Genomic DNA, 23176 nt, shown 5'->3' with positions numbered 1-23176 from the left:
TGCTTAAAATGTTCAAAAGAATGTTTCATCTTTAACTTTATGACTTTTGAAGATCAGTTCTCCAAATGTGGGAATTGAGAGAAGAGATCGCAGGAGCATTAGCTATGATCTCTGAATCCTCTTTAGCTACAGGGGAAATGCCAGAGGACTGGAGAATGGCAAATGTAGTTCCCTTGTTCAAAAAAGGTAATAGGGAGAAACCTGGAAACTATAGACCGGTGAGTCTTACGTCGGTGGTCTGCAAACTACTGGAAAGGATTCTTAAGGATAGGACCTACGAGCATTTGGAGAACTGCAGTCATGGATAGTCAACATGGCTTTGTGAAGGGAAGATCGTGCCTTACGAGCCTGATTGAGTTTTTTGAAGAGGTAACAAAAGAAATTGATGAGGGTAGGGCAGTGGATGGACTTTAGCAAAGCACTTGACAAGGTCCCTCATGAGGCATGGGATAAGTGGAACCATGGCTGTTTGGATAAAAAAATTGGCTTAAAAGAAGAAAGCAGAGGGTAGTTGTGGAAGGAAAGTATTCTGCCTGGAGGTTGGTGACTAGTGGAGTGCCACAGGGATCTGTCCTGGGACCCCTGCTATTTGTGATTTTTATAAATGACCTGGATGTAGAGGCGGAAGGATGGGTGAGTAAGTTTGCAGATGACACGAAGATTGGAGGAGTTGTGGATAGAGCTGTAGGTGGTCAAAGGTTACAAGAGGATATAAACAGGCTGCAGAGTTGGGCAGAAAAATGGCAGATGGAGTTCAATCTGGACAAGTGTGAGGTGATGCAGTTTGGAAGGACGAACCAGAAGACAGAGTACAGGATTAATGGTCAGTTACCTAAGAGTGTGGAAGAACAAAGGGACCTTGGGGTTCAAATCCATACATCCCTCAAGGTTGCTGCGCAGGTTGATAGGGTAGTTAAGAAGGCCTATGGGATACTAGGCTTCATTAACAGGGGGATTGAGTTCAAGAGTAGAGAGGTCATGTTGCAACTCTACAAATCTCTGGTGAGACTGCATTTAGAGTGGTGTGTTCAATTCTGGTCACCTCATTATAGGAAGGATGTGGAAGCTATGGAGAGGGTGCAGAGGAGATTTACCAGGATGTTGCCTGGTTTGGAGAACAGGTCATATGAAGCAAGGTTAGCAGAGCTGGGACTTTTCTCTTTGGAGCGTAGAAGAATGAGAGGGGACTTGATAGAGGTCTACAAGATTATGAGAGACATAGATAGGGTGGCTAGTCAGTACCTGTTTCCCAGGGCACCAATAGCCAACACCAGAGGGCATATGTACAAAATTAAGGGAGGGAAGTTTAGGGGAAACATCAGGGGTAAGTTTTTTACACAGAGGTTTGTGAGTGCCTGGAATGACTTACCAGGGATGGCGGTGGAGGCTAAAACATTAGGGGTATTTAAGAGCCTCTTGGACAGGCACATGGATGAAAGAAAAATGGAGGGTTATGTGGTAGTGTGGGTTTAGTACTTTTTTTTAAGGATTATATGTGTTGGCACAACATGGAGGGTTGAAGGGCCTGTACTGTGCCGTAGTGTTCTATGGTTCTATAGTTCAAATACTACTCACTTAACTATTCTTAGTAACAGAAATTTTGACCAGGGGTGCCCAAACTTTTGCATGCCACTGTATATTGAAAAAAAATCACACATAAATAGAATAGGTTGATATTTCTGAAGTGATTTATTTGGAACCACTGTCTGTTAGTATTCCAAATGTAACAGATTTCCTGAGTGAAGACAGTCAGTTTTGAAAAGAAAGTTCATATAAGATTGGACATTAGTTTGTGTATCAGACCTGCCTGTTGCTGCTGTGATGATTGTTGTATCATAGGCTCAAAAGAGACCAGTTCCGCACAAAAATTATAATCAACATTATTTTCAGTGGCATCAAAGCTACAGAGTGCATTGTCCAGCATTTCATTACTCAAGTTTTCTGACGGATTATCATGATGAGAATTACAAACATGTCAAGAAATTGACCAAAGAAAATAAAGTCATTCATATTTCTACCTCACTTCTATTTGTAATAGGATGATAAACACTAATGATTCTGCAGATTCTGGAAATCCAGAGCATCACACAGAAAATGATGGGGGAGCCCAGCAAGGCAGGCAGCCTCTATTGAAATGAATAAACCTGTCGATGTTTCAGGCCACGACCCTTCATCAGGACTGGGGAAGAAGGGGGAAGGTGCCAGAATAAGAAGATGGTGGGGTAGGAAGAGAGGAAAAGCTGCAGGTAACAGGTGAAGCCAGGTGGGTGGGGTGATGAAGTGAAGCTGGGAGTTGATAGGTGGAAAGGGCCGAAGAAGAAGGAATCTGATAGGAGAGAAGAATGGCCCAAGAGAGGAAAGGAAAGACGATGGGCACCGGGGGAGGTGAAAGGCAGGTGGAGGTAAGAGGCCAGGGTAGGGATGGCAAGTTTTCTTCATTCATGACTTATTCTTGTAACAAGTAAAACAGGATTATTTCATTCTAAAAATTGTCAGATGCAGTCAATATCAAATATGACTGCATTTCAAATCAGTGTACGAGTTCCACTGGATACTAGAATGAAGTAACTAGCACGATGTACTTAACGGATTGTATTCTCTATTTATATTATCTATTGAATAAAAATACAGCAGGTGAAATGTTCAAGACTTAAATGAAAATTCAGGAAAAAAATCTGGAATAAAGGTTATAAAACCCCTTCAACGGTTTGCAAGGGTTGGGCCTTCATTAACCAAGCAGTTTTAAGCCATTTCACTCAACACAAATTGAAATCAATAACTACAGCATTTGGCACAAATTATATATACTGTATGACTGAAGCAAGCTTCACACAAACTCTTAACAGAGCAACTGTTCAGAGTGATCACATTGCAGCAGAAACTAGTCAAAAAGTGCCTTCCTGGAAACAGTTCCCTACGCTCCACTAACCTAACTGCATTTCAGTGTTAGCTAACGCTGTGGTTGGCTAACCTAACTGCATTTTAATGGTTAGTTAATGCTGCGTTCAGCTAACCTAACTGCATTTCATTGTTAGTTAATGCTGCGTTCCAATAACCTAACTGCATTTCAATGTTAGTTAATGCTGTGGTTGACTCTATCAACTCAAAATTAAATCGCCAGCAAAAAACTTAAAATGTTTTAAATAAAAATATACAAAAGCTTCAAGAATTTCTTTTCTTTAAACAAAATGGTAAGAAATAATGTAGGAACGCGTTAAGCTGATGAGTTGCTCCAAAACACTAAAACTGCTTAGTCATCACACACCATCCCTCAGCTACCAAACTCATCAACCAGCCTTTTCATTGTGTTTGTCGGCTTTCCAAACGCTTTCAGATCCAGCTCCGGACTTCCTCGTGGAAGATGGACTCCACCTCAGTGAAACCACCTTACTTCCTGCCAAAGCCATTACTCATCCGACATTTACCAGAAGGCCTTTTACGCTTCGTCATGCTCTTGTCCGCTCTGGTCACATCTGACACTTCGCAATTTCCATCGCCTAGATAAAACAAAAAAGAATCTATTCTGTGAATAAAACAAAATGGAAGGCTAAAGTTCATCAACACAAAAGAAAATCTGAGATGCCGGAAATCAAGAACACAGACAAAATGCTGGAAGAACTCAGCAGGTCAGGCAGCATCTATGGAGGGGAATGAACAGTAAACATTCCGGGCCAACACTGGAAAGGAAGCAGGAAGATGCCATGATGGAGTGAGGGGAAGGAGGACAAGTTGGAAGGTGAAAGGTGAAGCCATGTGGGGGTTGGGCCATGTCCTCCTCTTCTGCCACTATGAGGCCACACTCAGGTTAGAGGAGCAACACCTCAGATGCTGTCTAGCTGGCCTCTAACCTGACAGAGGAAATATTGATTGCTTCAACTTCTGGTGTGTTTTCCCCCTCCACCTATCTTCTTCATCAATTACCCACACTGGCCTCTTATCTCTTCTCCTCATCTGCCAATCACCCCCTCCTTCCCTCTTTCCAATGATCCATCTCCTCTCCTATCAGATTCCTCCTTCTTCAGCCCTTTATTACCTTTCTCAGTGATCACCTCCAGCTTCTTACTCCCTCACCATAGATGTTCATTCCTCTCCATAGATGCTGCTTGACAAAAGCAAATCACAAACACCCAAACACACATCGCTCTCAGTTACTGATCTAAACTTACCAATGAAATTGCAGAGCTACAAATACACAAAAAATTTACCACTTTGTAGAGACATTAACAAACACAAAGGACACGAAAGCAATCCGTTGAAAATACTTGAACGAGAACTTACTTTCTGCAGGCTCAAAGTGAGTATTTTAATCCGTAAGTGGTGTCTATTGCACAGCTAGTCTTCATTGTTTTACGAATACAGACATAGAACACTACAACACAGAAACAGGCCCTTCAGCCCTTCTAGTCTATGCCAAACCATTAATTTATTTCCATCAACCTGCACCCCGACCATGGCCTTCCATACCCTTCCCACCCAGCTACCTATCCAAATTCTGTTAAATGTTGAAATCAAACCTGCATTCACCCCTTCTACTGGTATTTCACTTCACTCTCTCACCACCTTCTGAGTGAAGAAGTTCCTCCATAGTTTCTCATTAAACATCTTACCTTTCACCCTTAACCCTTGACCTGTAGTTCCAGTCTGATCCATAGATAGGGTAAATGCAAACTGGATTTTTCTGCTATCTGACCCCTCATGAATATGTATATCTCTATCATATCTCCCCTCATTCTCCTACACTCCAGGGAATAAGGTTCTAACCTATTCAAACTTACCCTATAACTCAGGTCCTCCAGTCCCAACAACTTCTTTTAAAAACCGGTTTGTTTCCTCATAGCCAATGTGGTTGTGGCTTTGAATTCCAGATGGGAACTATTTTCTCATCTTTGTTGCAAACTGCTAATCCTCTGCCTAGTGACATAGCATTTGACTATTTAATTGATTTTATCTTTGCAATTTAACAATTAATTACCTGCTAGTATTTTTATAATTACTTATATACATATAACTGCTTAGTATGTTTCCTCATGGTCATAGTATGTATATACAGTTGTTCAGTGTGACCCCTAGTGGTTACAGTATGTATATACAGTTGTTCAGTGTGACCCCTAGTGGTCACAGTATGTATATTCAGTTGTTCAGTGTGACCCCTAGTGGTCACAGTATGTATATGCAATTGTTTGATATGCTCCCTAGTGGTCACAGTCCATATATGCAGTTGTTTAGAGTGCCCCTATTGGTTATAGTTGCTTATATCATTCTGGAAAGTTCAGGAGCTTCTCTGGTGTTACATTATTTGAATAGGGGCTATCTGATTGGTTAACTCTTATCTATCAATTTGAATGGAATGTTTCTTATCTATGGGGTATAAAAAAGGTCAAGGTTGGTACCATCTTTTCCTCTGGTCTCTTTGAGTTTGAATGTATTTAGCTATCAGACTTTTTTCGGCTCTACATTTCCAACTCTTTGTGCTCTATTAACATGAAATAAAACAATGGTGAAGCAACGAGTTTTTGAAGGGTGTGAGGGAAGAGAAGTGAGTGCCAGAGAGAAGGTGCTCAAAAAGCTGAGAGATCTAATGGTAGGTAAGTCACCCAGACCAGATGAACTGCCCTCTAGTGTTCTGAAAGAGGTAGTAGTACAGATTGGGGAGGCATTAGTAATGATCTATCAAAAATCATTGCACTATGTCATGGTGCCAGAGTAATGGAAAATTGCAAGTATCACTCCATTCCTTAAGAAAGGAGGAAGGCAGCAGAAAGGAAATTATACAACAGTTAGCCTGATCTCAGTGGTTGGGAAGATGTTGGAATCAATCATTAAGGATGAGGTTATGGAGTACTTAGTGACACAGGACAAGAGAGGACAAAGTCAGCAGAGTTTCCTTCCGGGAAAATCCTGCCTGACGAACCTGTTGGAATTCTTTGTGGAGATTACAAGTAGGACAGATAAAGAAGATGTAGTGGATGTTTTACATTTGTACTTTCAGAAGGCCTTTGACAAGGTGCCACAAATGATGCTGCTTATCAAGTTAAGAGCCCATGGTATTAACAGAAAAGTTACTGGCATTATTAGAGTATTGGTTGACTGGTAGGAAGCAGTGAGTGGGAATAAAAGGATCCTTTTCTGGTTGGCTGCGAGTGGTGTTCTGCAGGGACCACTTCTTTTTATGCTGTATATCAATGATTTAGATGATGTAATAGGTGGCTTTGTTGCCAAGTTTGTAGATGATATGAAGATCGGTGGTAGGGCAGGTAATGTTGAGGAAACAGGTAGGATGCAGAAGGACTTAGACAGATTAGAAGAATGGGCAAGAAAGTGGCAAATGGAAAATGCATGGTCATGCATTTTGGTAGTAGAAATAAATGCGCAGACTATTTTCTAAATACAGAGAAAAGGCCAAAAATCTGAGATGCAAAGGGACTTGGGAGTCCTTGTGCAGAATGTCCTAAAGGTTAGCTTGCAGGTAGAGTCACTGCTGAAGAAGGCAAACGCAACTTTAGCATTCACTTCAAGAGGTCTACCATACAAGAGCAAGGACGTGATGCTGAGGCTTTAAGGCACTGGTGATGCCTCACCTTGAGTATCGTGAACAATTCTGGTCTCCTCATCTAAAAAAAGACGTGCTGGCATTGGAGAGGGTTCAGAGGAGGTTCACAAGGATGATTCTGGGAATGAAAGGGTTATCATACGAGGAATGTTTGATAGCTCTGGGTCTGTACTCGCTGGAATTTAGAAGGATAAGGGGGAATCTCATTGAAACCTTTCGAATGCTGAAAGGCCTAGACGGAGTAGATGTGGAAAGGATGTTTCTCATGGTAGGGGAAGCCTAGGACAAGAGGCACATCCTCAGAATAGAAGGGCATCCATTTAAAACAGAGATACGGATAAATTTCTTTAGCCAACGGCTGGTGAACTTGTGGAATTTATTACCACAGGCAGCTGTGGAGGCCAGGTTATTGGATGTATTTAAGGCAAAGCTTGATAGGTTCTTGACTGGACATGGCATCAAAGGTTATGGGGAGAAGGGTGGAGAGTGGAACTGAGGAGGGGAGAAAAAGGATCAGCCACGATTGAATGGCGGACAGGATTCAATGGACCAAATGGCCTAATTCTGCTCCTATGTCTTATGGTATTATATTTAAGGCTTAGGTTTCCTGATCGGTCAGGGCATCAAAGGTTATGGTGAGAAGGCAGGTATATAGAACCATAGAACACTACAAACAGGCCATTCGGCCCTCCTAGTCTGTGCCAAAACTTTATTCCGCTAGTCCCATTGACCTGCACCCAGTTCATAACCGTCCAGACGTCTCCCATACATGTAACGATCCAATTTATTCTTTAAAACTTAAGAGTGAGCCCGCATTTACCATGTCAAATGGCAGCTTGTTCCACACTCCCACCACTCTCTGAGTGAAGAAGCTCCCCCTAACATTCCCCCTAAACCTTTCCACTATCACCCTTAACCCATGTCCTCTAGTATTTATCTCTCCCAGTCTAAGTGGAAAGAGCCTACTTGCATTTACTCTGTCCATGCCCCTCATAATTTTGTAAACCTCCATCAAATCCCCCCTCATTCTTCTACGCTCCAAGGAATAAAGTCCTAACCTGTTCAATCTTTCCCTGTAGCTCAACTCCTGAAGACCCGGCAACATCCTAGTAAATCTTCTCTGCACTCTTTCAATCTTACTGATAACCTTCTGGTTAGGTAACCAGAACTGCACACAATACTCCAAATTTGACCTCACAATGTATTATACAACTTCACCATAACATCCCAACTCCTATACTCAATACTTTGATTTATGAATACCAGGATGCCAAAAGCCTTCTTTACAACCCTGTCTACCTGTGACGCCACTTTGTCCTTCTAAAGTGCAACACCTCACACTTGTCTGCATTAAATCCAAACAGCCATTTTCTGGTCCATTTTTCCAGTTGGTCCAGATCCCTCTGCAAGCTTTGAAAGCCTTCCTCGCTGTTCACAACGCCTCCAATCTTAGTGTCATCAGCAAATTTGCTGATCCAATTCACCACATTATCATCTAGATCATTGATATAGACAACAAACAACAATGGTCCCAGCACAGATCCCTGAGGCACACCACTAGTCACAGGCCTCCAGTCTGAGAAGCAATCATCCACTACCACTCTCTTATCTTCTCCCACAGAGCCAATTTCAAATCCAGTTTACAACCTCTCCTGGATAGCTAGTGTCTGAACCTTCTGAACTAACCTCCCATGTGAGAACTAGTCAAATGCCTTACTAAAGTCCATGTAGACGACACTCACAGCCTTTCCTTCATCTACTTTTTTGGTAACCTCCTCGAAAAACTCTACAAGATTTGTTAAACACAATCTACCATGCATAAAGCCATGCTAACTATCCTTAATCAGCCCTTGGCTGACCAAATACTTGTATATCCGATCTTTCAGAACACCTTCCAATAACTTAACTACTACTGATGTCAGGCAAACCGGCCTGTAATTACCTAGTTTATTTTTGGAGCCTTTTTTAAACAACGGAACAACGGGAGCTACCCTCCAGTCCTCCGGCACCACACCTGTGGCTAAGGACATTCTAAATATTTCTGCCAGGGCCCCTGCAATTTCTACACAAGTCTCTCTCAAGGTCCGAGGAAATATCATGTCAGGCCCGGGGGATTTATCTACCTTTATTTGCTGTAAGGCAGCAAGCCCCTCCTCCTCTTTAATCTCTATATGTTCCATGACACTACTGCTTGTTTCCCTTCCTTCCATATCCGCTTTGCCAGCATATGGAGTTGAGTGGGATCCGGGATCAGCCAAGATGTAATGGTGGAGCAGTCTCAGTGGGCTGAATGGCCTAATTCTTCTCCTAGATGTTATGCTCTTATTTCAATGCACAAACCTTTTGCGTATGTATCACCAGGCAGTGGAGAGATATCAGTGCTGTTAACTGACTCCTCATATTCACACTCGGAAAGAGTCTGAAAGACAGAAAACATCAAAGGGAAAGTCAAAGTAATTTTTTAAAATCAAAGTACTTAGAGGCCACTTTATTAGGTATAATGCAAATATCTAATCAGCCAATCATGTGGCAGCAACTCAAATCATCAAAGCATGGAGACATGGTCAGGAGGGTCAGTTGTGTTGAGGCTAAACATCAGAATGGGGAAGAGATGTGAACTAAGTGACTTTGACTGTGGAGTGATTGTTGGTGCCAGACAGGGTGGTTTGAGTATCTCAGAAACTGCTGATCTTATTTATTTACTTACAGATACAGCACACAGGAGGCCCTTCCAGACTTACAAGCCACGCTGCCTCAGCAAACCCTGACAAGCCCAATGACAAATTAACCTGCCTGGGACACCTTTGGACTGCAGGAGGAAAACTGGAGCATGTGGAGAAAACCCACGCGTTGCCTGGGGAGGACATTACAAACACTTTAGAGGCCGGAATTGAGCTCCGAACACAGAGACCCTGAGCTGTAATAGGGCTGTGACCATGACAACTGCCATCTCCCGGGAGTTTTGCAAGAACCACTCTCTGGAGTGTAAAGAACGAAGGAAAAGCATCCAGGGAGCGGCAGTTCTGTGGGGGAAATCACCTCGTTAACGAGAGAGGTCAGAGGAGAATGGCCAGACTGGTTCTGTGGGGGAAAACACCTTGTTAATGAGAGAGGTCAGAGGAGAATGGCCAGACTGGTTCTGTGGGGGAAAACACCTTGTTAATGAGAGAGGTCAGAGGAGAATGGCCAGACTGGTTCTGTGGGTGAAAACGCCTTGTTAATGAGGGAGGTCAGAGGAGAATGGACAGACTGGTTCTGTGGGGGAAATCACCTCGTTAATGAGAGAGGTCAGAGGAGAATGGCCAGACTGGTTCTGTGGGGGAAATCACCTCGTTAACGAGAGAGGTCAGAGGAGAATGGACAGACTGGTTCTGTGGGGGAAATCACCTCGTTAATGAGAGAGGTCAGAGGAGAATGGCCAGACTGGTTCTGTGGGGGAAATCACCTCGTTAACGAGAGAGGTCAGAGGAGAATGGCCAGACTGGTTCTGTGGGGGAAATCACCTCGTTAACGAGAGAGGTCAGAGGAGAATGGACAGACTGGTTCGAGCTGACAGGAAGGTGACAGAAACTCAAATAACTACACGTTACAACAGTGGTGTGCAGAAGAGCATCTCTGAACGCACAGCACATTGAACATTGAAGTGGATGGGTTACAGCAGCAGAAAACCATGAGCATACTTGCAGTGGCCACCTTATTAGTTACAAAAGGCATTTAATAAAGTGGCCACTGATAAAAGTCACCACGTACTATCTTGAGATACATTGCCTTCTAGATACTTACAGGAAAATAAAGAATACAATCGAATTGACAAAAACCTGTATGTAAGCCGAGACTGAGAAATGACCAATGTGGAAAAGGGGACAAAATGTGCAAACAGCTCGAGGGGTAGGGTGGTGGGGTTGGAGACCTTATTGCAATCTATTGAATATTGAAAGGTCTAGATCAGGGGTCGGCAACGTTTACCACTGAAAGAGCCAATATGGACCCATTTCCCACAAAAAAGAAAACACTGGGAGCCACAAAACCCGTTTGACATTTAAAATGAAATAACACTGCATACAACGGGGTTTTTTTTGCCTTTATGCTATGTATAAACAAACTATAATGTGTTGCATTTATGAAATTGATGAACTCCTGCAGAGAAAACTAAATTACATTTCTGCATGCAACAAAAACATTTTGAACTCCGAAAAAAAAGACGTTGGGTTGAAGGTTACTCCGTAGGTAGCCTACCTTGGATCGAAGAATTAAAAGAATGCGCGCACTGGCGGGTGTCAGGCATTGGCAGTTGTGATGTATATTAATAGCGATAAAAAAACACGTTGTAGCGGTGTGCTACACGAGGCGCTAAAATAAAGACTGCAGTCAAAGGTAACTTTATTCGAACTAAACAGCCTTGCTTTAAAGCCTCCCTCAACCCACCCCCCGTGGGCGCGGATGCTCCAAAAGACACGTACTCACAAACCCCCGTAGGCTATCTCCCTTAGTCGGAACGGTGGCTAATTGTGAGCCGGTTCGGATGTGCCAGGAAACGGTGTCACCGCAAAGTTTTCAGATTGTACAAGATCACCATAATCTTCAAATTTCGAATTACATTTCAAAAGCTAACAAACCACGGGGAGCCGCATCACAGAGATCAAAGAGCCGCATGTGGCTCTGGAGCCGCAGGTTGCCGACCTCTGGTCTAGATAGAATGGATGCACAGAGGAAGTTTCCGGTAGTGGGGGAGTACAATGCCAGTCACAAACTCACCTTCTCACGTTCAGTCTGTTCAGCATACCACACCATTCCCGCAAGGCAAAGGAAAGTAATGAAAGCCTGGAATGAGTGAGAAATCCAGATCAATGATCTTCAGTCTTTTCCAAGACCAATTTACACACAATTTAACGAAACAGCAAACATCACATTTTTTTTGGATTCATTTATAGTTTGAATGTGGCAGAGCAATTATATTCGAGCGGTTGGCAAGGAAGCACAGAACATTCCAGAACAGTGCAGGCCCTTCGGCCCATGATATTGTGCTGACCTTTTAAATATATTCCAAGATCAATCTAACATTTCCAAAAAGCAGTTATCATTCATTCCCTCAACATCTCAGTTGCTGGTCTCAGACATTGTTATGAGGATGACTGGATTACTGTTTCTCATCACCACCATCAGGGAACAGGTACAGGAGCTTGAAGACATTTTAGGAACAGCCTCGTCCCACTCCATCAGATTTCTGAATGTTTTTTTACACAAAGAGTAGTGGGTGTGTGGAACACCCTGCCAGGGTGCTGGCAGAGGCAGATACATCGGGTGCATTTGAGAAACTCTTAGATAGGCACATGGATGATAGAAAAACAGAGGGTTATGTGGGAGGGAAGGATTCAATTGGTCTCAGAGTATGTGGGCCAAAGGGCCTGTCATGTGCTGTAATGCTCTGTGTTCTATTGTATACACATTAGAATATCAAAATGTTCTTCATTACTAAGCAAGACCAAGAATGAATTGTTGCATTTTGTCTACAATAAACCACCTTGAGACCATCATTTTCCCCCATAATGAGTCCAAGAAATAATTCAAACTCAATAAAATATTACCAGAAATATTAATTTCTCTGCAAATGTAAAATCCCAGCAAATGTATTAGTCACGTGAGTAAACAAGAGTTACATCAGAGCATTTGTAACCAATCCAAACTATAGCAGTTCTTTAGGCCTGTCCGGTGTCTGGGGGTTGTGTATGTGTGTGGGTGGGGGGGGGGGGGGAGGGAGATTTTGCAGTTGTTATTTGTTGCTTCGTGTGTTGTTTTGCTTTTAATTTTATCACACTGATGTGACCAATGAACCCGTCTGTACGCCTTTAGAATGTGCAAAGCAACTGGAGCACCAAAAGGAAACCCACCCGTTCACAGGTGGCAGTCAGAAATGAATCTGGGTCGTGGGTGACACCACTGTCACAGGCTGAATCAAAGTACACAAAATGCTGCAGGAACTCAGCAGGCCAGGCAGTGGAAAATGTTTTTCTATAGATGCTGCCTGGCCTGCTGAGTTCCTCCAGCATTTTGTGTGTGTTGCTCAGATTTCCAGCGTCTTCAGATTTTCTCTTGTTTATCAAAATCAGAATTTGATTTAACATCACCAGTTGTTGTTGAACTTGTTAACTTTGTGGAAGCAGTACAATGCAATACATGGTAAGTGTAGAAAAAAAGTGTGTGTGTGTGTGTGTGTTAAATAGTTAAATTAGGGTAAGTAGTACAAAAACAGAAATTAGAAAAAAGTTTAGGGGTTCAAAGTCCATTTCGGAATTGGATGGCAGAGGGGAAGAAGCTGTTTCTGCATTGCTGAGTGTGTGCCTTCAGGCTTCTGTACCTCCTTCCTGATGGTAACAGTGAATGAGAAAAGGGTATGCTCTGGGTGCTGCAGCTCTGTGATGATGGATGCTTCTCCCTGAAGATGTCTCAGATACCACAGAGGTAGTATCCAGGATAGAACTGACTAATTGAAAGAAAGTACAACAGCACATCTACTTGCTCAGGAGGTTCCACGAGTCATCAAAAACCTTGACAAATTTGTGTGGTGGAGTGTGTATTGACTGGGTAGATCAGAGTCTGGTATGGGAACACTAATGCCTTTGAGTGGAAAATCCTACAAACAGTAGTGGATTCGGCCCAGTACATCGCAGGTAAAGCCCTCCCAACCATTGAGCACATCTACTTATAATGTTGCCGTAGAAAAGCAGCATCCATCATCAGAGATCCTCACCACCCAGGCCAGGCTCTTTTCTTGCTGCTGCCATCAGGTAGAAGGTAGGAGCCTCAGGTCTCGCACCACCAGGTTCAAGAACAGTTACTACCCCTCAAACATCAGGTTCTTAAACAGAAGGAGATAGCTACACATCTATTAAAATGTTCCCACAACCAATTATCTCACTTTAAGGACCCTTCATCTTGTTATTTCAATCTCTCATTATTTATTGCCATTTATTTATATTTGCATTTGCAGTTTGCTGTCTGCTACACTCTTGCTCTTTCTTGTTCACAGTTACTGTTCTATAGATTTGCTAAGTATACCCGCAGGAAAGAGAATCTCAGGGTTGTGTGCGGGGATGCACGTACTTTGATAATAAATTTTACTTTGAACTTTATTCAACTTCACTTGTCCCATCACTTAATTGTTCCTACACCTATGGACTCACTTTCAAGAACTCTTCATCTCATGTTCTCGATATTTATTGCTTGCTTGCTTATTTATTTAGTTATTTATTTATCTATCTATCTGTCTATCTATCTATTTATTTATTCAATCAATAAATCAATCAATCAATCAATCTATTTATTTATTTATATTTTTCTCTTTTAGTATTTGCACAGTTTGGTGTTCTTGCACATTGGTTGTCTACCCTGTTGGTGTGGCCTTTCATCGATTCTATTATGGTTACTGGATTTATTGAGTATGCCTGCAAGAAAATGTGTCCCAGGTTTGTATATGGTGACATATATGTACTTTGATAATAAATTTACCTTGAACTGTGAACTGTGAAGTGTTTTGCTAACCACTACACCACTAAGCTGCTGTGTTGTTCTGCCAAGGATGCTAAGTCGTTGCCGGAGTGTGTGGCGATGCTTGTGGGCTGCCCCCAGCCTGTGTTGGTGCAACTGACGCATTTCACTGTATGTACATGCATTAATAAATCTGAATCTGAAGCCAGTTGATTATTGGAGCAATAAGCAATGATCTTTCTTACCATGCAGAGCAGCCAGAGGATGACATACAAGCCCACGGTTTTGGAGAAAAGATCCTGACCGGACTTGATGCATACTATTGCTTCCAGAAAGGAAATGGCACTGTTAACATTTTTTAAAAAGAAAGTTAGACAGATCTCATAAATACAGCCCAACTCACAGCCAGGTACACACTCTAATAGATTTGGAATTAAGTTGAACTATTCTTGTATTGCAAAAGGCAATTGTTCTCAGAGATAGAAGACAGAACAATCCAGCAAGCTGCACTACACAGCAACCCACCTGTTTAACCCTAATGCGCCTAGTCTAATCACGGGGCAATTTACAATGACCCATTAACCTACTAACTGATATATCCTTGGACTGTGGGAGGAAACCCACATGCACACTGGAAGGTCGTACAAACCCTCACACTCGGCTTCAGAACCGAACTCTGAAATTCCCCGAGCTGTTATAGTTACGTCACTGTGGCGCCCAAATAATAAATTAAGTTCAAACTCCAGCGACGGATTAATACAAGACAGCAGATTGATACAATGACATGTAGCATTTATAAATGACAAATTCAATTGTTTACTGGGATGTGACTACTTGGGTGGGTTTGCAAGCAGGAACTTCGGAACAAGGTCAATGTTGAGGAGAACTGGAGGTTTGGGGAACGAGTAGATAATGGTTTTGTTGTATTATATACAGACTCTGATGTGTAACCAAATGGTGTCAACAACAATCAGACCAAGATACAAGCAGGTGATGAGGCTGAAATCACAGTGGGCTACTTACAATGTTTGGAAACATGTAAAATAACAGGACACAACAGCACAGTACAGGCCCTTTAGCCCTCAATATTGTGCCGACCCTTCCCTCCTACATAACCCTCCATCTATCTGAGAGTTTCTCAAATGTCCTGGATGTAGCTGTCTCTACCACCACTCCTGTCAGGGCGTTCCATGCACCCACCATTCTCTGTGTTAAAAAAAACCCACCTCTGTCATCGCCCCTATACATTCCCCCAGATGCCTTAAAAATTGTGACCCCATGTACTAGCCATTTCCTCTCTGGTAAAAAAAAGACTCTGCCTGTTCAGTCAAACAATATCGCTTACATCTTGTACACCTCTATCAAGTCACCTCTCATCTTCCTTCACTCCAAACAGAGACATCCTAGCTCACTTAACCTATTCTCTTAAGACATGCTCTCTAATCCAGGCAGCATCCTGGAAATTTTCCTCTGCACCCTCTCTAAAGCTTCCACATCCTTCCTACAATGAGATGACCAGAACTGAACACAACACTCCAAGCGCAAATGGAATAGGAACTAAAAAGGAGCAAAAGTCGACCTCACATTTCACAAGAGTGGGGAGGGGAGAGGCGGTTAAAACCAGTGGGGGTGGAGAACAATTTTAGGTTGAATGATAGAGTTATGTCAGAGTTAATCCCACGATTGATGAAGGCCAATACACTGTATGCCTTCTTAACCACAGAGTCAACCTGTGCAGCAGCTTTGAGTGTCCTATGGATTCAGACCCCAAGATCCCTCTGATCCTCCACACTGCCAAGAGTCTTACCATTAATACTATATTCTGCCATCATATTTGACCTACCAAAATGAACCACTTCACACTTAACTGGGTTGAACTCCATCTGCCACTTCTCAGCCCAGTTTTGCATCTTATCAATGTCCCGCTGTAACCTCTGACAGCCCTCCACACTATCCACAACACCTCCAACCTTTGTGTCATTAGCAAATTTACTAACCCATCCCTTCACTTCCTCATCCAGGTAACTTATAATAATCACAAAAAGAAGGGGTCCCAGAACAGATCCCTGAAGCACACCACTGGTTACTGACCTCCATGCAAAATATGACTCGTCTACAACCACTCTTTGCCTTCTGTGGGCAAGCCAGTTCTGGATCCACAAAGCAATGTCCCATTGGATCCTATGCCTCCTTACTTTCTCAATAAGCCTTGTATGGGGTACCTTGTCAAATGCCTTGCTGAAATCCATATACACTACATCTACTGCTCTACCTTCATCAATGTGTTTAGTCACATCCTCAAAAAATTCAATCAGGCTTGTAAGGCACGACCTGCCTTTAACAAAGCCATACTGACTATTCCTAATCATATTATGCCTCTCCAAACGTTCATAAATCCTGCCTCTCAGGATCTTTTCCATCATCTTACCAACCACTGAGGTAAGAGTCACTGGCCTATATTTTCCTGGGCTATCTCTGCTTTCTTTCTTGAATAAGGGAACAACATCCGCAACCCTCCAATCTTCCGGAACCTCTACCGTCCCTATTGATGATGCAAAGATCATCGCCACAGGCTCAGACATCTCCTCCCTTGCCTCCCACAGTAGCCTGGGATACATCTCATCTGGTCCAAGAGACTTATCCAACTTGATGCCTTCCAAAAGCTCCAGCACATCTTTTGAGGAAGTATAGATGAGGTGTATAGATAGGGTTAACGCAAACAAGCTTTGTCCACTGAGTGGTTGGGCGAGACTACAAGTAGAGGTCATGGCTTAAGGGTGAAAGGTGAGAAATTCAAGGGGAACATGAGAGAAAACTTCCTTGCGAGTGCTAACAAGCTACTAGCACAAGTGGCGCACGGGAGCTCAAATTCAACCTTTAATATGAGTTTAGATACATTTAAATGGATATATCTATGCATTAGCGTAAATATCTTTATGTTTATTTATTTATTGAGCTCGATTTCAACATTTAAGATAAGTCTGTAGAGGTACGTGGATGGGAGGGGCATGGAGGGCCATGGTCCCAGTGTAGGAGTTGACAGATTAAATGGTTCAGCACAGACTAGATGGGCTGAAGAGCCTGTTTCTATACGTTTCTATAACTCTCTGTATTATCAACAGTTTTGAGCAACTTTGCTAAGAGAGGGTGTGCTGGCATTGCAGAGAGCCCAGAGGAAATTTCTATTTGAAGAGTGTTTGATAGGTCTGGGCCTGTGCTCGCTGGAGTTTAGAAGGATGATGGTGGAATCTCATAGAGCATAGAAATCTACAGCACATTACAGGCCCTTCGGCCCACAATGTTGTGCCAACAGGTTACCTACTCTAGAAACTACCTCGAATGTCCCCACCACACAGCCCTCTATTTTTCCAAGTTCCATGTACCTATCTAAGAGGCTCTTAAAAGACCCTATTGTATCCGCCTCCACCACTGCTGCTGGTAGTGCATTCCATGCACCCACCACTCTCTGTGTGAAAAACTTACCTGACATTCCCCCTGAACCTACTTCCAAGCACCTTAAAACTACGCCCCCTCATGTTAGTCATTTCAGCCCTGGAAAAATGCCTTCAGCTATCCACATGATCAATGCCTCTCATCACCTTAAACACCCCTTTCAGGTCACCTCTCATCCTCCATCACTCCAAGGAGAAAAGGCTGAGTTCACTCAACCTATTCTCACAAGGCATGCTCTCCAATCCAGGCAACATCCTTGTAAATCTCCTCTGCACTCTATAGTATCCATATCCTTCCTGTAGTGAGGCGACCAGAACTGAGCACAGTACTCCAAGTGGGGTCTAACTAAGGTCTTGTATAGCTGTAACATTACTTCAGGCTCTTGAACTTGGTTGCACAGTTGTTGAATGCCAACACACCATACGTCTTCTTAACAACATTGTCAATCAGTGCACTGTGGACTCAGACCCCGAGATCGCTCTGATCCTCCACACTGCCAAGAGTCTTACCATTAATACAAATTCTGTCTTCAAATTTGACCTACCAAAATGAACAACTTTACACTTAGCTGGGTTGAACTCCATCTGCCACTTCTCAGCCCAGTTTTGCATCCTATCGATGTCCTGCTGTTACCTTTGACGGCCCTGCAGAGTATCCACAACACCCTCAACCTTTGTGTCATCAGCAAACTTACTAACACATCCCTCCACTTCCTCATCCAGGTCACATAAAAATCACAAAGAGGAGGGGTCCTGGAATAGAATCCCGTGGAACACCACTGGTCACTGACCTCCATGCAGAACACCTACAACTCCCCTTTGCCTTCCGTGGGCAAGCCAATTCTCCATCCACAAAGCAAGGTCTCCTCGAATCTCATGCCTCTTTAGCTTCTGAATGAGCCTTGCATGCGGAACCTAATCTCATTGAAACCTATCAAATGTTGAAAGGCCTGGATAGAGGATGCTTCCTGCAGTGGAGGAGTCTAGGACCATAGGGCACAGCCTCAGAACACGATATCACCTTAGAAAAGAGATAAGGAGAGATTTCTTTAGCCTGAGGGTGGTGACCATTGCCACACTTGGCTGTACAGGCCAAGTCATTGGGTATATTTAAAATGGAGCTTGATAGGGTCTTGATTAGTAAGGGTGTCAAACGTTACAGGGAGAAGGCAGGAGAGTGGGCTTGAGATGGACAATAAATCAGCCATGGCGAATGGGCTGAATGGCCTCATTCTGATCCCATGTCTGATAGTCTTTCCAGTCTGGAGAGCTAGGTGAAGAGTGAGGCAACAGGTCTCCTCCAAAGTGATGGTCGTGTTTACTGCTTGAGGCACTGAAATCTCAGGAAAACTACTCGTCTAAATCCTTCTGTGACGTACCAGTACAATTCCTGTGGGATATGCTTCAAATCCAAAAAGGAGAATGTTACACACACTGAGGTTATTTTGCACTGTGGCATCAGAAGCAAGCAAGCTAATTGCACTACACACGGATTCCACAAAGAACAATAATCCATAACCAAGACATTATTCTTTGTAACTTTATTCAAAAACTAAGTTTTTTTTATTACACATCTTCAAGTGTAAAACTTGGCTTTCAGTGAAATCTGCTTTCAAAAACTAAATTTTTTTATTACACATCTTCAATTGTAAAACTTGATTTTCAGTGAAATCTGTTAGAACATGATTTGGAAATTTTGTAAAAAGAATTATGGCAAAGGAAGATAGCTAGATTTGGAGGCGGACAAATTCCTTGTTTCCTGGATAGAGAAGGAGATTGGACTACCAGACTTAGGAACAGTTCTTGAACCAGAGGAGATAACTTCACTTGCCCCACCAGAGAAACGTTCCCACAGCCTCTGAACTCACTTTCAAGGACTCTTCATCTCAGGTTCTTGATATTTATTGCTTATTTATTTTGAGTTTATTATTATTTTGATTTTTTTTGTATTTACTGTGAAAGACCACAAAAATTAATCTCAGGGCTGTATATGGTGCAATATATGTACTTTGATAATAAATTTATGTTGAACTTTGGCAGAAAGCCAAAAAGAATTGCAAACATTTAGATCCCAGCATTGTAAAGTGAACACACAGTACACAATGGATCCCATCACAATACACAAATGTTCTGGTAAATTTCTCCATCACTGTACAGCAGTATAATAGTGTACCTTCCGGATTCATTTGTTTGCATGCGACACTAATGGTCAGAATGCCAGAAACACTCATCAGGTTAAGAGTAATCGTGGAGAGAGAGAAATAGTGAATGATTTAATCAAAGGTCATTACCCTGAAATATCAGAACCTCCCTTTCCCCTCTCTCATTCATCCACAAACGGTTTTCAGCATTTTCTGTATTTCTAACATACAGACCGTATTAACAATTTCTCGTTATTCAATTAACCTGTGAATCCATGAACACTACCTATTTTGCTCCCTTCTTACACTATTTATTTTTTATGTTTCATATTGTTAAGTTTTTATATATTGCACTGTACTGTTGCCACAGAACAAGTTTCATGACCTATATCAGTGATATTAAACCGGATTTGTGGAACGCATTATCATAGCCACACCACGTCTCAAGGGAAAAATTTAGCTTCAACATAGGTTTAGTCAGCAGAGGGCAATCAAACCACCTTAGTGTATTTACCCTTAGTTTGAATATTTATATGTTATCATCAGGTCTACACCTGTTCTTGATCAATAAATAGCAAGTCTTTCTGACAAGGGCAGTAAACAACCCTCCCTTACTGCCTGTACTGAGTGCAAGAATTCAACTTCAAACCCAGCTACAGAACCAGATACGAGGAAATCTGCAGATGCTGGAAATTCAAACAACACACACAATATGCTGGTGGAACACAGCAGGCCAGGCGGCATCTATAGGGAGAAGCATTGTCGACATTTCGGGCCGAGACCCTTCTTCAGGACTAATTGAAAGAAGAAATAGTAAGAGATTTGAAAGTGGGAGGGGGAGGGGAGATCCAAAATGATAGGAGAAGACAGGAGTGGGAGGGATGAAGCTAAGAGCTGGAAAGTTGATTGGCAAAAGGGATACAGAGCTGGCGAAGGTGGAGGATCATGAGACGGGGAAGCCTAGGAGAAAGAAAGGGGGAGGGGAGCACTAGAGGAAGATGAGAGCAGGCAAGGAATGATTGTGAGAGGGACAGAGAGAGAAAAGAGAGTGAAAAAAAGGGGGAGTAATAAATAAATAAGGGATGGGGTAAGAAGGGGAGGAGGGGCATTAACGGAAGTTAGAGAAATCAATGTTCATGCCATCGGGTTGGAAGCTGCCCAGACAGAATATAAGGTGTTGTTCCTTCAACCTGAGTGCGGCTTCATCTTAACAGTAGAGGAGGCCATGGTTAGACATATCAGAATGGGAATGGGACGTGGAATTAAAATGTGTGGCCACTGGGAGATCCTGCTTTCTCTGGCAGACCGAGCATAGCCGTTCAGCGAAACAGTCTCCCAGTCTGCGTCGGGTCTCACCAATATATAAAAGGCCACACCAGGAGCACCGGACACAGTATACCACACCAGCCGACTCACAGGTGAAGTGTCGCCTCACCTGGAAGGACTGTCTGTCAGAACCAGATAATGGATGCACAGATTTACTGCAAAGCCAGCACCTATAAGCTCTGAACTCCCTACTTCTACAGTAACATATTCTCCCCTCTTCTTCATTTTCCCAGTCTTGCCTCTCACCTCTTCTCTTCACCTGCCTTTCACCTCCCCCTGCCGCCTCTGCTCTTTCCCTTTCTCCCATGGCCCACTCTGCTCTCCTATCAGGTTCCTTCCTATCCAGCCTTTTATCTTTACCACCCACCTGCCTTCCACCTCCCCCTGCCGCCTCTGCTCTTTCCCTTTCTCCCATGGCCCACTCTGCTCTCCTATCAGATTCCTTCCTATCCAGCCTTTTATCTTTCCCACCCACCTGGCTTTTTACTTCAGCCTCCCTCCTCCACCCACCTGATCTCAATTGTACTCCCACCACTCCCCCACCTCCACCTTCTCATTCTGGCTTCATCCCCCTTCCTTTCCGGTCCTGATGAAGGGTCTTGGCCTGAAACACCGGCTGTTCATTCCCCTCCATAGATGCTGCCTGACCTGCTGAGCTCCTCCAGCATTGTGTGTGTTGTTCAGGATTTCCTGTTTCTGCAGAATCTCTTGTGCTTATCATCTGGTACTGCCACGTAGCAGTTTGCTTCACAGTGCCAGCTGCTGTCTGTAAGGAGTTTGACTGTTCTCCCAGTGACCACGTGGATTTTCACCGGGTGCTTCACTGTTCTCCCACGTACCAAAGATGTAATGGTTTGGGTTACTAAGTTGTGGGCTTGCTACATGGCGTCCCTTTCAGGCCTCCCCCACCATAATCCTCACTGTTAAAACAACACATTTCACTGTATGTTTTGATGTACTTGTGACAAAGAAAACTGATCTTTATCATTCTCTCTTTAATCTTTTATTCAAGGCTGCAAGTTCAAGACAGGGACTTACAGGCTGGTGAGCTGAACTTTGGAGCTGGGAAAGGTACTACCAATATTTAGAAAGACAGGGATTTATTAGGGATGGTAAGTATCAAATTCCGTGTGGAAAATGCGTCTTGTGAATTTGATCAAGTCCAGGATCAGAAACCTGTTTACCATCACTGACATCCATTGTGAAATCTGTCGTTTTGCAACAGCAGTACAGTGCAATATGTAAAGAATTACTACAAATTGTGAGATAGACAGAAAGATTGAGTAAAATCCTGAGGTAGAATTCAAGAGTTCATTGTCAATTCAGAAATCTGGGGGCGGAGGGGAAGAAGCTGTTCAAAGTACAATGCTTAAAAGACTGAGACAGGTAGAGGGTAGGAAAGGTTTACAGCGAAGCACAGGGAAATAAGACGTTAGTGGACTCTTTTCTCAACACTTCCATCAGGAAAAAGGTACAGGAGCCTCAGGACTTACAAACCAGGTACAAGGACAGTTATTACCTCTCAACCATCAGGTGCAGATAACTTCACTCACCTCAACTCTGACCCGTTTTCACACCCTACAGTCGCACTTTCAAGGATGTGATAACTCATGCTCCGTATTATTTATTAAAATACTTTTTAAAATTATTATCAAATTTTATTTATAACCTTTTATTAATTTAATTATTAAATAGCAGATTTCAAAAAGTATTTACACAAATTATCTACATGATGGACTGAATGATCTACATCTATGATTTATTTTGCACAGTTATTTACAGACTGACAAACAGCTAAAGATTTTCATAAATGTTACTGCATTTCCCTGTAAATGCCCACAGAAAACGAATCTCGGGATTTATACACACACACACACACACACACACACTATACACACACAAGATTCAAGACAGAGGTTGATAGATTCTTGATTGGTCAGGGCATGAAGGGATATAGGGAGAAGGCAGGAGACTGGAGCTGTGAGGAAAATCGGATCAGCCATGATGAATTAGTGAAGCAGGCTTAATGGGCCAAATGGCCTAATTCTGTTCCTGTCTCTTATGGCCTTAGGGTCTAAGTTCAATAGACAATAGACAATAGGTGCAGAAGTAGACCATTCGGCCCTTCGAGCCTGCACCGCCATTCTGAGATCATGGCTGATCATCTACTATCAATACCCGGTTCCTGCCTTGTTCCCATATCCCTTGATTCCCCTATCCAT

The 23176-nt window shown here is 42.9% G+C and overlaps 1 protein-coding gene across 1 annotated transcript in view; it reads right to left on the bottom strand.

Annotated features, from left to right (window-relative positions):
* Positions 1 to 1670: 1670 nt before the first annotated feature.
* Positions 1671 to 23176, bottom strand: part of ptdss1b (phosphatidylserine synthase 1b) — a 50217-nt gene continuing 28711 nt past the window's right edge. The window contains exons 10-13 of the mRNA XM_059985236.1: positions 14281 to 14380; positions 11306 to 11371; positions 8891 to 8969; positions 1671 to 3497 (exon numbers count right to left, since the gene is read on the bottom strand). Of these exons, the coding sequence (XP_059841219.1) occupies positions 3388 to 3497; positions 8891 to 8969; positions 11306 to 11371; positions 14281 to 14380 (355 nt within the window). The 3' untranslated portion in view covers positions 1671 to 3387. The remainder of the gene's footprint in view (positions 3498 to 8890; positions 8970 to 11305; positions 11372 to 14280; positions 14381 to 23176) is intronic.

Source organism: Hypanus sabinus, chromosome 1 (genome assembly GCF_030144855.1).
Source record: "Hypanus sabinus isolate sHypSab1 chromosome 1, sHypSab1.hap1, whole genome shotgun sequence".
Lineage (NCBI taxonomy): Eukaryota > Metazoa > Chordata > Chondrichthyes > Myliobatiformes > Dasyatidae > Hypanus > Hypanus sabinus.
This window is presented reverse-complemented; position numbering and strand designations above follow the sequence as displayed.